Source organism: Rutidosis leptorrhynchoides, chromosome 8, assembly GCF_046630445.1.
Source record: "Rutidosis leptorrhynchoides isolate AG116_Rl617_1_P2 chromosome 8, CSIRO_AGI_Rlap_v1, whole genome shotgun sequence".
NCBI lineage: Eukaryota > Viridiplantae > Streptophyta > Magnoliopsida > Asterales > Asteraceae > Rutidosis > Rutidosis leptorrhynchoides.
In genome coordinates this window covers 316,047,826-316,063,883 of record NC_092340.1, presented here as the reverse complement: position 1 = coordinate 316,063,883, position 16,058 = coordinate 316,047,826, and the positions used below count along the sequence as shown (strand labels likewise).

General features: G+C 31.7%; 1 protein-coding gene across 1 annotated transcript; it reads right to left on the bottom strand.

Moving 5' to 3' along the window:
* Window positions 1–13,175: 13,175 nt before the first annotated feature.
* Window positions 13,176–15,145, bottom strand: LOC139862584 (annexin D3). The gene is made up of 6 exons (XM_071851200.1): window positions 15,067–15,145; window positions 14,655–14,800; window positions 14,234–14,461; window positions 13,746–13,958; window positions 13,576–13,665; window positions 13,176–13,508 (listed from the first exon to the last, which is right to left on the bottom strand). Exons 1-6 carry the CDS (start codon window positions 15,140–15,142, stop codon window positions 13,311–13,313), a joined length of 951 nt encoding a protein of 316 aa, XP_071707301.1. The 5' UTR covers window positions 15,143–15,145; the 3' UTR covers window positions 13,176–13,310.
* Between the last annotated feature and the right edge of the window lie 913 nt (window positions 15,146–16,058).

The window sequence follows — 16,058 nt, the reverse complement described above, 5'->3', positions numbered from 1 at the left end:
CTCATTGATATTATTATTACTAGTAATGAAAAGTATCATTATTGTTATTATATATTATCATATTATTAGTTATCATTTATTATTAATCTTTATCAATAATATTATCATTTATTATATATATACTTAGATACGTATAACCAAATTATAAAATACACATATATAAATACATATAATTATATAAAATATAGAATTATATATATATATACTTATACAGATATAAATATAGATGTATATACGAATTTATATATATAAATGAGCAAAAATTACATAAGCATTCTGTTGCCATCATTTTCCAACTATTGTTGATTGGCTTTCGTGTCCAACAATTCGTACCAATCAGTGATTGTATCAGGAACAAATCCACGAAGTGGTTAGCTATCAATTCCATTCTTTGTCTGTTCTAATTTTCTTCCTAATTAATTTCTGAACGAACCTGCCTGTTCCATACCTGTCGACTAAATCTATTTATATAAAACAATTCATTCAAGAGTTAAAACGACTACACAACTCTTCCATTATCAAATAACACCTATGATTCTTAACATAGAATATGATCGAACACCATGTACAACCAAACCCATTTATTCATATCAAAACCCACCTACGAAATCTTTTGTTTCATTTGTAAACCCAAGACTCATCGTTGATCATCATCTCTCCCTCTTTAATGTTTCTGTGTTGATCGCTGAGAACAACCATCACCTTATTTTCGTTTGATCACCACCTTCATCTTCAAAGAAAACAATCATCACCAATAACAACCATACGTCACCTTAGATTACCACTAACCACCTTGTAAATCGCCCACAACCACAACCAACATCATTAATGTTTCTATGTTAGAAACCTGCAAATGTTTCTTCTTGCCCGACGTACATCACACACCCCGTCTACACGATTACCTTCCTCATATATTTTTTTGTTTACAACCCCACAACCACCACCCTCTTCAACACGACCCAAATTTGAACTACTGCTACTGCTCGCGTTATACTGCTGTTGTACTACCTTAACCAACCACCTTTATCATCACGTTATTTTTTTTTTCTTTCTTTCACTAAATCACACAACTCAAACACCTAATAAAACCTGCTCGATTTCCTTCCTGCTTCCTGCTTCCTGCTTCTTTTCGAATAGCAAGAGGTTGTGAATCTGTTTCTATTTTTAATCATGACCACAACATATCATTGATATATATAGGGATGATAATGTAATAAAAGTATAAAGTGAACCCTTTGTTTATTCTAGATCCCAATCGTTATATGTACAAAGAATATGATAAAATTTCCAACAACCCACTCATGTCTATTTGATTGATATTTCCGTATATAATCAAGCAATCACCATCGATATTTTTTTAATTATGCTCCCCACTTACTAGTTAAAGATAATGGTGGACCAAGATTTTTCCCTCCTAATTCACATGCCAAATCATGTACCCTTTATGCTTTATTTTTATTTTTTTGCTACGGGATTGAAACCAGGCCGTAAGCCTTTACCTTAGGTGTTGGGCCGAGAATTTAGTGGTAACCTGTTTTGCCAAGAATTGAATGTTGTTCTGTTGGGTCGCAAGTATCACAGTTGCGCCTAAGTCTTGGATTTTCAGTTAGGCCGAGTTCAGTTTGGGCTGTGAATGTATTTAAATATTGGGCAGTTTGTTTAAGCTGATTCTCCTCCTATCTGCTCGAGTTGAGTGCTGCTGTTGCAGCTGCGTTTACTTCAATGATATATCGTGACCAGGGATGGAGGATACGATGGTGAATTATGAAAATAAAAAGATACAGGATACGATAATGTAAAGATGATAATATATACAAAATTCTATTATAAGAGATGTTGATAGGATAGAATTAAAATGATGATTATGACCATGAATAAAAGATTTGATTATGAAGGATGATGAATGGTTAGGATAATGATAAAGATGATGATGAAATGGGTATTATGATGATACATGATGGAAGTAGAAGATGATATAAGAAATAGAAGATATGGGTTATATAAATTTTAATCCAATATGAAACAGATAAGCTGAAACAGTTGAATGGTTTAAGGTGTTATGGGTTTAGCGAGAGGTCTCGAGTTCAAGCCTTATCTAAGGCCGTTATTTTCTTTTTGGAGCTTTTTCATGTGAGGTAGTATTATTACCCTTATTATTATTATTATTATTATTATTATTATTATTATTATTATTATTATTATTATTATTATTATTATTATTATTATTATTATTATTATTATTATTATTATTATTATTATTATTATTATTATTATTATTAACATTATTTTATCAAATAAATATTAGATACATAAAAATATATATTTGATACATAATATTATTATATTAGTATTACATAAGATTATAGAATGAAAATAATGACATTAAGTATATAAATATTACCTATAACAAATTACTGATTTTTAATATAATACTAACTACTTGTATACATATATTAATATAATTATATATATTTATATTAATTATTTTACAAAATAAATATATGTAACACAGAATTGAAGATATAATATATATCTTAAATAGAATTGGGTATGATTATTATATAATTGAAATACTTAAATAAATAGCACATAATTAATAAATGGAATTATGTGATTATATATTTTAATATATATTACTGATATAGGTTCGTGAATCCGAGGCCAACCCTGCATTGTTCAGTATCGTCGTATGCATATTTTTACGACAAAATATCGTATTGTGAGTTTCATTTGCCCTTTTTACTCTTTACGTTTTTGGGCTGAGAATACATGCAAATGCTTTATTAACTGTTTTACTATATTTATATGCGTGAGTTTCATTTGATCCCTTTTACTCTTTACATTTTTGGGACTGAGAATACATGCGCTGTTTTTACAACTGCTTTATTAAATGCTTTTGAAATATATTTTGAACTGCGAATACATGAAATGCTTTTATAAATGTTTGACGAGATAGACACAAGCAAAACATTCTTCGAATGAATTGTTATGCAGACAGAAGTTCTGCGGATTATCGTTGAATTATGTGGACATGATAATTGCCACCATTGAATTATGTGGACATGATAATTGCCACCATTGAATTATGTGGATATAATAATTGCCACCATTGAATTATGTGGACATGATAATTGCCACCAATTGAAGTGAATGTTATATATCGAGAGAATGATTTTATACACAGATTATGTGTATGATATTTTGTACACGAGATATATGTACGGTTATAAAGATTTGTTAAAATGGTTTCGTACACGAGAAAGGTGTACTGTATTTAAAAGATATCGCATGTACATTACAGGTGGGTATAGGATTCGGGCCCATTTGTACCATGCAGCATTTAAATTTTGTGGTCTATTAAAATGATGAATTTTATTGTTTTATGATAAACTTATGAACTCACCAACTTTTTGGTTGACACTTTAAAGCATGTTTATTCTCAGGTATGAAAGAAATCTTCCGCTGTGCATTTGCTCATATTACATGGAGTCGTTTATGGCATATAGAGGTCAGAACCTCGCAATGGGACCAACTGTTTAAGACTTCGTCCAGACGGATTAGGACGGGGAATTTCAGTTGGTATCAGAGCGGTGGTCTTAGCGAACCAGGTCTTGCATTAGTGTGTCTAACTGATAGTTGTTTAGATGCATTAGTGAGTCTGGACTTCGATCGTGTCTGCATGTCAAAAGTTTTGCTTATCATTTCTAGTCGGAAATCATCTGCTTATCATCCTTAGGAAATTACCTGCTTATCATTTTTAGTCTAGACATGTCTTACTGCCTCTATTGCATAGACAGTGTATAGATAAATTCATATCTTAGTGTATCTGTTATTGTTACCTTTGCCTGACAGCTTCCGTAGATTCCTTCATAACTTATGGGATTTTAGTATTATATATGCATATGTAAATTATGTATTGTAGGGTACTAATCTACATCCTATAATCTATTCCTTATCAAAAATCCTTCATCTGATCGTACGAGATGAATCCCTCAACCAGTTTGAGTCCCTCAGATTTCGATAGCTATTCCGATAGTTATTCCGACAGCTATTCCGACATGAATATTCACCTAAGCTCCGAAAGCGGTGTCACCAGAATGAATCAATCAATCAGCCATCTCCAATTCATCTGATGGATTCGTAGTCGACTTAATCAATGGAGACAAGAAGAAGGTGAACCTTTCCACCAATCGAATTCACCACTCAGCAATGAACCTGAAGCGCTTACCGGTGAACCTGTCCGAAATACCATTTTCTCTCTCATTTCCAGGATAACTCTTCACGATTATATTCTATCCAAAATTCTGAACCTTATTCATCCGCTCATCAAAACCGACAATCATTCCGATGTAATGGAAGAAGTCAACGAGCTTCGTGCTCGAGTAATCAAATTGGAAAACATGGTGCAAAATCTACCAGCTTCAGCAACATCACCAGTGCTAACAGTACCATCAACATCAATACTAGTACCACCAACCACCCAAATCTCAACGTCACATGTCTCAACATCTCATTCTGTACCTCGAGTATAATCATCGTTCTACGAATCATTCTACATAAATTATCTTCGTTATTCATGGCGATCCAGTAATCTCTAAATGTTTTAGAGATTATGTACTCTAATTCTAGCCGTAGATCTGATGAGTTTAATATCATATTAACTCATTAAATCTATGATTACATCTGAATAAAATATATATGTATATATGTTTTCATAAAGATTGTAATTAAAAATTCTTTTGTACAAACTGTTAATGGTGAAAATATTTTAACGGGTAGGTAATACCCGAGGAATATTCATATTTCACATTAATAAGTTACACCGTACATTCGTCGAAGCTGATTCAATAGTCATTTACTATCCTACTTACATCCACCGATATACAAATCCATTCACCAGAGAATAACCATTTATATCCAATTTCATATTTGGATTTTGATTTATCATAATCCAACAAGTGGCATAATGAAGAAAAACATTGGACAAAATAAAAATTTGTTAGAAACAAACAAATTAACCATGGAAAAATTTTGTTAAGAATCCACGCTAACTGTTCCTAGCTAATTGTTCCTAGCTACCTGATTACATTTTATTTATCGCAATTTACATTCTCGCAATTTTATTTATCATCATTTAATTTCTGTTATTTACTTTACGCACTTTATTTATCGTCATTTAAATTTCTGTTATTTATTTTACGCACTTTAAATATCGGGACACGTATACAAGGTTTTGACATATCATATCGACGCATCTATATATATTATTTGGAATCACCATAGACACTCTATATGCAGTAATGATCGAGTTCTCTATACAGGGTTGAGGTTGATTCTCAAATAATATATATTCTTTGAGTTGTGATCAAGTCTGAGACATGTACACGGGTCACGATACGTATGAATTAATTCGAATATTATATATTAAATTATATATGAATTATTGGACTGTCAACTGTGGACTATCGACTGTGGACTAATAACATTGGACAATTAAAATGAATTAAAAATATTGATTATAACATATGAAACTAAATAATTCTTCAAGTTTGCCACTTGATTTCATCTTAAACCTCGTTTGTATCTTGACGATTACAATCCGCATTCAAACCTTTCATGATTCTTGAAAACACCTCAATTCAGAGAATGAATCAACCGCACTTCAACTACGGAAGAAAAGATTAATGCATATAGTTATGCACCTGAAAACACTCGGAACCTGAGTAAACGTTAAACATGTATCTGTGTTAACTCTTTTGGCATTGTTATTACCGAAAATAACTTTGCAATTCCTTTCCAAAATTAGTCAATTTTGTCACAGCTCCAGCAAGTCAACTTCGACTTTTCGTTCAAAACAACCTTATTATAACCTTGATATATATGCGTGCTCTTTTATTGTTACCGGAGAACCTTTTATATTCCACCATATTACCATCAGCGTTTAATCATCTAAAAACACAATTCTCCTGAAATCACCTCGGATTGATAACCGACGATTCAGATATGGCTGCATTAAATGCAGAGGAAACAGTAAAATTGTAGATGGCCTAAATGGCCAAGAGTTTGATGATAAGGTATGGAGTGTTGGGAACGCTCGATAGAAAATTTGGTACTAAAAAATGGATTGAGTTAACCATGAAGGAGACCAAGGACAAATAGAAGGACCATACCCTATATTCAAAGAATCCAGATAATTCTGGATCCGTTGAAATCTTTAGAGAATATCTTGCTCCGAAGTCATGTTAAAATCTTGCGGAAAATCTTTCTCCATCAACCATCGGACTTAGAAATTCCAAAATATCATCATCAATATCTTCGATATTTCTGAGGATATTTTCATAAATATTCTTGTCCGAAATTAGCTACCTCTTCGTGCTATCTGTATTCCATTATATTGGAAACTTCTGTAAAATCTAAGTATAAATTATGAATGAATTGTGGAGAAGTGTTGGGAATTGAAGCATAGGTCAGTATAATATAATGACGCTTGGCCAACGTGATTATATTACAGTAAGTCATGCTGGAAGTTCTAATGAAACATGATGATTCACAGATCATAACGTCATCATGTGCCATGTTACACGACTCATTCCATATTACACGACTCATTCATTCTGTTTCATCTCCGAGAATATCAATAAAATAAATTATTGATAGTTCTATCCTCAGTGATTCTGGTAATTTAACCAATCAAATCATGAGAATACGCTCTTTCGTGCTTAGGACGTTGTAATCATTTGAAACACTATATCTATGAATTCTGGACCATTATTCGCTTGACTTAAAGTCGGGAAGAGAAAACAAAAGCATGAAGCTTCAAACTATAAGGGAGAATATAAACACGACAACAACACAGAATTACAAACCGTGTATGTCAATATTTATCGCAACATAAAGACACGGGAGAATTAAAAACACTATAACCCCAAGGGCGAAGTAGAAGAAAGCAGATTCCTCTGGTGGGAGTTGAAAAAAAAAGAGAATGAATGTTGCGATAGTGAGGATAAGAACAAGAATCAGAACTGGATTAAGCATTTTCATAATCTTTTGAATTTAGGAATTGAGTATAGAAGTGGTAAAAACTAATGGAACGGAAGTAGTTCATTTATAGTGAAAATACCAGACATATCAATCAATGCAGATTCCCGCATTTAATTATAGAGATCTTAATTTCCTTATTCGCTGAAAAATCAAATCTTTTAGATTTCGAAGATTTTCTTTAAATCCCTTGAATTCTGGAATTCAAACGTGACTACGTCAAGAGTAAGACGAATCTTAAATTTCTCATTTCACTCTTTTGTGACAGCTTCACTCGTACACTTCACATAATCGAATTGTTTATCTATATTAATCATTGGTGATAAAATTCTATTTATCAACTCGTATTCGTCGTGAAAACATTTTTATTGTTAACCATGACCACCACACTCAAATTTCGGGACGAAATTTCTTTAACGGGTAGGTACTGTGACGACCCGGGAATTTTCGACCAAATTTAAACTTAATCTTTATATGATTTAGATACGATAAGCAAAGTCTGTGATGTTGAGTCTAAAAAAAAAAATTTGAAACGATGTTCATATATTCAATTGACCTTTAACTATCTCCAACGATTCACGAACAATTGTGTGTAAATGAATATGTAAATATAAATATAAGGATATATAATAATTTTAAATAATAGAAAATAAATTAATCATTTGAATTGAATAGGTAAAATATTATATAAAATAATAACGCTGTGATTAAAATAAATCTATATGTAAATATGATTTCTATACATAGTTAATGTTATATATAGATTGTAACATATATAAATATTAACAATTCAAAAAATGTCATCACATAATATAATATTACATAAATAGTATTATATTTAATTGCAAGTTTGAAATATATTTGTTATATTAATATTATTATCATTATCTTTGTTATTGTTAGTATTGATGCTAATATTTGTATTATTAATAATATTATGTATAAAAATATGATTTATATAAGTGACAATATTATTAATACCAGTATTATAATTAATAATATTGATATTATTATAACAAAAAAGATTATTATTCTCATTGATATTATTATTACTAGTAATGAAAAGTATCATTATTGTTATTATATATTATCATATTATTAGTTATCATTTATTATTAATCTTTATCAATAATATTATCATTTATTATATATATACTTAGATACGTATAACCAAATTATAAAATACACATATATAAATACATATAATTATATAAAATATAGAATTATATATATATACTTATACAGATATAAATATAGATGTATATACGAATTTATATATATAAATGAGCAAAAATTACATAAGCATTATTAGTTATCATTTATTATTAATCTTTATCAATAATATTATCATTTATTATAATCATTTTCCAACTATTGTTGATTGGCTTTCGTGTCCAACAATTCGTACCAATCAGTGATTGTATCAGGAACAAATCCACGAAGTGGTTAGCTATCAATTCCATTCTTTGTCTGTTCTAATTTTCTTCCTAATTAATTTCTGAACGAACCTGCCTGTTCCATACCTGTCGACTAAATCTATTTATATAAAACAATTCATTCAAGAGTTAAAACGACTACACAACTCTTCCATTATCAAATAACACCTATGATTCTTAACATAGAATATGATCGAACACCATGTACAACCAAACCCATTTATTCATATCAAAACCCACCTACGAAATCTTTTGTTTCATTTGTAAACCCAAGACTCATTGTTGATCATCATCTCTCCCTCTTTAATGTTTCTGTGTTGATCGCTGAGAACAACCATCACCTTATTTTCGTTTGATCACCACCTTCATCTTCAAAGAAAACAATCATCACCAATAACAACCATACGTCACCTTAGATTACCACTAACCACCTTGTAAATCGCCCACAACCACAACCAACATCATTAATGTTTCTATGTTAGAAACCTGCAAATGTTTCTTCTTGCCCGACGTACATCACACAACCCGTCTACACGATTACCTTCCTCATATATTTTTTTGTTTACAACCCCACAACCACCACCCTCTTCAACACGACCCAAATTTGAACTACTGCCACTGCTCGCGTTATACTGCTGTTGTACTACCTTAACCAACCACCTTTATCATCACGTTATTTTTTTTTTCTTTCTTTCACTAAATCACACAACTCAAACACCTAATAAAACCTGCTCGATTTCCTTCCTGCTTCCTGCTTCCTGCTTCCTGCTTCTTTTCGAATAGCAAGAGGTTGTGAATCTGTTTCTATTTTTAATCATGACCACAACATATCATTGATATATATAGGGATGATAATGTAATAAAAGTATAAAGTGAACCCTTTGTTTATTCTAGATCCCAATCGTTATATGTACAAAGAATATGATAAAATTTCCAACAACCCACTCATGTCTATTTGATTGATATTTCCGTATATAATCAAGCAATCACCATCGATATTTTTTTAATTATGCTCCCCACTTACTAGTTAAAGATAATGGTGGACCAAGATTTTTCCCTCCTAATTCACATGCCAAATCATGTACCCTTTATGCTTTATTATTTTTTTTTTGCTACGGGATTGAAACCAGGCCGTAAGCCTTTACCTTAGGTGTTGGGCCGAGAATTTAGTGGTAACCTGTTTTGCCAAGAATTGAATGTTGTTCTGTTGGGTCGCAAGTATCACAGTTGCGCCTAAGTCTTGGATTTTCAGTTAGGCCGAGTTCAGTTTGGGCTGTGAATGTATTTAAATATTGGGCAGTTTGTTTAAGCTGATTCTCCTCCTATCTGCTCGAGTTGAGTGCTGCTGTTGCAGCTGCGTTTACTTCAATGATATATCGTGACCAGGGATGGAGGATACGATGGTGAATTATGAAAATAAAAAGATACAGGATACGATAATGTAAAGATGATAATATATACAAAATTCTATTATAAGAGATGTTGATAGGATAGAATTAAAATGATGATTATGACCATGAATAAAAGATTTGATTATGAAGGATGATGAATGGTTAGGATAATGATAAAGATGATGATGAAATGGGTATTATGATGATACATGATGGAAGTAGAAGATGATATAAGAAATAGAAGATATGGGTTATATAAATTTTAATCCAATATGAAACAGATAAGCTGAAACAGTTGAACGGTTTAAGGTGTTATGGGTTTAGCGAGAGGTCTCGAGTTCAAGCCTTATCTAAGGCCGTTATTTTCTTTTTGGAGCTTTTTCATGTGAGGTAGTATTATTACCCTTATTATTATTATTATTATTATTATTATTATTATTATTATTATTATTATTATTATTATTATTATTATTAACATTATTTTATCAAATAAATATTAGATACATAAAAATATATATTTGATACATAATATTATTATATTAGTATTACATAAGATTATAGAATGAAAATAATGACATTAAGTATATAAATATTACCTATAACAAATTACTGATTTTTGATATAATACTAACTACTTGTATACATATATTAATATAATTATATATATTTATATTAATTATTTTACAAAATAAATATATGTAACACATAATTGAAGATATAATATATATCTTAAATAGAATTGGGTATGATTATTATATAATTGAAATACTTAAATAAATAGCACATAATTAATAAATGGAATTATGTGATTATATATTTTAATATATATTACTGATATAGGTTCGTGAATCCGAGGCCAACCCTGCATTGTTCAGTATCGTCGTATGCATATTTTTACGACAAAATATCGTATTGTGAGTTTCATTTGCCCTTTTTACTCTTTACATTTTTGGGCTGAGAATACATGCAAATGCTTTATTAACTGTTTTACAATATTTATATGCGTGAATTTCATTTGATCCCTTTTACTCTTTACATTTTTGGGACTGAGAATACATGCGCTGTTTTTACAACTGCTTTATTAAATGCTTTTGAAATATATTTTGAACTGCGAATACATGAAATGCTTTTATAAATGTTTGACGAGATAGACACAAGCAAAACATTCTTCGAATGAATTGTTATGCAGACAGAAGTTCTGCGGATTATCGTTGAATTATGTGGACATGATAATTGCCACCATTGAATTATGTGGACATGATAATTGCCACCATTGAATTATGTGGATATAATAATTGCCACCATTGAATTATGTGGACATGATAATTGCCACCAATTGAAGTGAATGTTATATATCGAGAGAATGATTTTATACACAGATTATGTGTATGATATTTTGTACACGAGATATATGTACGGTTATAAAGATTTGTTAAAATGGTTTCGTACACGAGAAAGGTGTACTGTATTTAAAAGATATCGCATGTACATTACAGGTGGGTATAGGATTCGGGCCCATTTGTACCATGCAGCATTTAAATTTTGTGGTCTATCAAAATGATGAATTTTATTGTTTTATGATAAACTTATGAACTCACCAACCTTTTGGTTGACACTTTAAAGCATGTTTATTCTCAGGTATGAAAGAAATCTTCCGCTGTGCATTTGCTCATATTACATGGAGTCGTTTATGGCATATAGAGGTCAGAACCTCGCAATGGGACCAACTGTTTAAGACTTCGTCCAGACGGATTAGGACGGGGCATTTCATATTGCAACTTTGATCATCCTTGTCTGTAACACATAATTTTGGTTGTTAAGGCAAGGTTTATTTTCAAACTACCAGAAATGCTGGAATGAGTAGGTTGGGATTAAAAATTATATTTTTAACAAGTTTCTTAGTTGGGTTGCTAAATCATGGTTACCAGTCGCTGAGTTAACCGATTGTGTATGACTGCTGTCTTCTCCAGACATTGTAACCTCCAATCAAATGGTATATGATTAGAGTAAAAAATGAGTATCTTGAGCAAAGGATCGATACTGTTAGCTCTTATACCATGTTAACTTTTTTAATTATTGATCAGTTATAAACTAACTTGGTACATGATACATTTAGTTGGTCTATCTATTTATACAACTAAAATGTAACAGTTAATTTGAGTTATGGAATAAAGCCATTTATGAATTGTTTACAAAAGGGTATCTCTTTGTTTTGAGCATTCCTTGTTACTTTATACATAGGACTGCTGAGTTTATATCTTTTGCTTGTGATATCCTAAGTTGGCTTCTGATTTTCTAAGCATGGAAATGATAAAGATGATTTTCTTTTGATCTAAAGTTAAACCCCCTTTTTAAGGTAATATTCCTTTTTATCTTTTGTCTTTGTTATTAGTTTTATAACATCCTACAGGTTTCTGCTGTTGCATCTGGTGCTGCCTCTCCTTACAACTTCTACTGCTTCTTCTTACCGCAGCCGCTGCAGCCTCTTCTTAACGCAGTTGCTGCCTCTTGATCATTGTTTATCTTTATCATTTATTTTCGAACATAAAGGACTCTTTGTGTGTAACACATGTTGTTTGGACTATCGATCCTATCACACCTCACTTTCATATACAGTTTTTTATATATCTATCAACCTTTCCTACATGTAATTGATTAGGTGACATCAATTTTTCATTATAGTAACAATAGTGTGTTAAATGAGATGTTAACTTGTACGAAGTACAAATAATAGAACGGTCCCAATATTTAAAATCAGATTTCTTTAACTTCGATTATGTGGTGTTGATGCAATCATGAAACCCATACGAACATATGTGGTGTTGGGGTTTCACCATATATACGAGCTACTCATACCAACTTCAGATCTGGTGTTACTTAATGGCAAGGGCGCACCTAATAGCAAAACAATGTGAACACTATCAGATATTGCTTCGAAAAACTCTTGATTGTTTAGATAGCGGGTTAATCATGATGACCTGATTACATATATACAACATTTGTCGACACAAAGTGACCCAATAATGATGCAAATTTAAACTCATTTCCCGTAAGTTGGTATTGTAGTGCTGAATGTTTGTTTTGGCCTACAACAATAATGTTTAATAGGCAGGGGCTAGCACTCTTCACCTGTTTACATGTTTGTATGAAATGCAAAAGTTACCTATTTTCGTCTAAAACATCCAATTATACAACAAGGTATACTAAATCTGGTAAATGTGAAGTATAAGAGGTGAGATGTAGACAATCATTCATCTATCTAAAATGTTATAAAATGAAAGAATGGATAAAACATCCAATTATGTATACATATAATGTAATAACATGAAAGAATGGATAAAACATCCAACTATGTTTCCATATAATCCAACACCCAAATGCCACTTAACATTATATTCAAACCGAACCTACGTATACATTACTTTCACATACGAAAGAATCAAAGTTACTGTCCCAACAATGCCATCAAAAAGGCCTGATAATATCCTGAAGTATCGTCCGTAACTGCATTGTCAAGACTTGTTTCGTTCATCTCAAAATATGCTCCTCTCACCTTCATTAGATCTATTTCTGCTCGACTCACAAGTGCTCTTGTTAGCGAATCTTCATCTGTTCCCCATCCCTTAATGGATGCTAAGATCACCTGTTGATTATTCAATTGGTTTTAGTAATCAAATTTAGTAGAGGAGCTTAATTAGGTCTTGAATCACCTCAGCGAAATGTTTTTCGGGAGAAACAATGCACCGAATCGCAATTTTTAGCAAAGATTCCAACAATTCATTCCCACAATCCTTAATATCCTGTCAAAAAATCAAGTAAAATGAAAACATATGAAGTTGACTCTAGTTATGATATTAAGAAGTTACGCGAGACATGAAACCTCGTAAATGCTACTTCCATATTGTTGATTGTAGGATTCAAAAGTTGCTTTGAGCTGGAACATGTTCCTGGTGCTAAGTATCCACACGACAACATCTTGATCCAATTGTTTTAATGCAATGGCTTCTTGTAACTTTGATGCTTCATCATTTGCCACATTTAAATCAACAACAGCTCCATCAAACCTGTAGGAACTTGCCAAGCCAACTAGAATCTGTACCAGAGAAACAACTTCGTCAAAACTAAGATCTTTTATAAAGTTATAAGGTTTTTCTAATGTACGCGGTCCAACAGGATTAATAGAACCGTTAATAGTACTGTTTGATAGAACTGTTTAAATGTTGTAAGCATTGAAGTTTGAACTACACTTTGGGTGACCTTCGACTCTTTTGAGATAAAATACGACCCAAATAAACCCATTCGTCAATAAGTGAGTTGAAATTACCACCTATAGCAAAAAGGAAAAGAAAAAACACGACGAGTGACTACCTTTCTAACGGATTTTGGGACACTTGCAATTATGTCTTCTTCAAGCGAACGTTGAAAAAGGGAGCAGTAGCATTTTCTTACAGCCAAAATATGGTCAGAAGAATTTGCACAAGTGATTTCAACTATTATTTGTAGTTGTTTAACACTTAAATTCTTCGACTTTAATGCGTTATTCACTAGCCTTGCATCCCTTTCTGCAGGATCGTACGTCCACAATATCACTGCTTTCTGTCAACGAATAAGAGATACTGTCAATATTTCATCTAAGTCTTAACAACAGATGGGGTAGAACGGGTAACATTTGCTTCGTACCAAACGGGTCGGGGTTCTGCAAACACTTTCTGCCCAATTATTTTCATATATACTTGCACATGTATTATTAAATAAATAAGAAAGAGTCATGGATGACTAAAAAATGTACCCCAAAATCGCCCGAAAGCTCGGAATAGAGAGAATCAATAAGAGATGTATTGTATAGTTGTTGATAAGTGTCTCTTATAAGCTTTCTTTGAGTTGAATTTCTGTGACCCAATACTTGAATTACAGCCTTCTCATCAGTTCCCCATCCTAACACCAACACCAACACATTATCTTGTTACTATAACATTTCTACAATATAATTTTATATAATCATAATCTATTAATCTATAACACAATTATATTATACGATTTACACATTTTGTGGTCTTGGGTAAATCCCACATGATAAATGAATAATGGTATGACTATTTTAGATAGAGTAGTTTAGAATTAAGTCATCATATGTGTTTAATATTTTAAACAACAACAACAACAACAACAACAACAACAACAAAAAAAAAAAAAGAGGTTACCTTGGAAAGCTTTTCTGAGAGTTTCAGAGTCTTGGGTTGGAGAAGGAACTTGTTGTGGCAATCTCAAAGTTGTCATATTTTTTAGTTTATTGATTTATGATTTATGATTTATGATTTACAAGAGGCTTCAAGTATACTCCCTCCGTCACAGATTAATTGTCCCCAGACAAAAAACACACAGTTTTAGAAAATCCCACTAACTTTATTTCTCCACCAATGAAATATCTTCTCTCTCCATATCCACCAATGAAATATCTCCTTTCCTTTCTATTTATGGAAGTAGACAATTAATTTGGGACATCCCAAAATGAAATACTGGACAATAATTTAGGGACGGAGGGAGTAATAGATACAATGACATCTATTTTTGTACAGAATCATTTGACTTTACTCCCTATTATTTGCTTTTGTTAAAATGTACTACCTTAGTATAAAAAGATGATCAGAATCCTCTCCATTAATTTTTTAACATAGGCTCTATTGAGTCGACAGCAATCGTCGATTTATTGGCGACTTGACTGACTTTGAGAGCCTAAATTAAATTCCAGGCAGGATTTAAAACCCATGGAAACTTGATTCTACCATTTTCATGGTGTCTACTTATTTTTATTTTATTATTTTTTATTTTAAAAAAAAAAACTTTTTCCTACTTAAAGGCCGGAGGTCCTCTCGGAAGCAATCTCTTTATCCGTCGAATAGAGAGAGGGATGACTTTCTCTACTTTTGAGAGTGTTTCACTTTGGGTGGAGAAATGACTTGTCTTTATTCTCGGATAGGGGAAGGATTGTCTACATCTCACCTCCCCCATACACCACTCATGTGGTATTGAGTTTTGTTGTTGTTGTTGTTGTGTGATACTGTTAAGTTTATGAGGAGGAAAAATAGGGGGTCCACCATTTTTTATATTCATATATTTAACTCTTATATGTCTACTCATAAAATTTAATTTGATTAATCAAGTTATAGAAGAGAATTAAACCCCAGCTGTATCT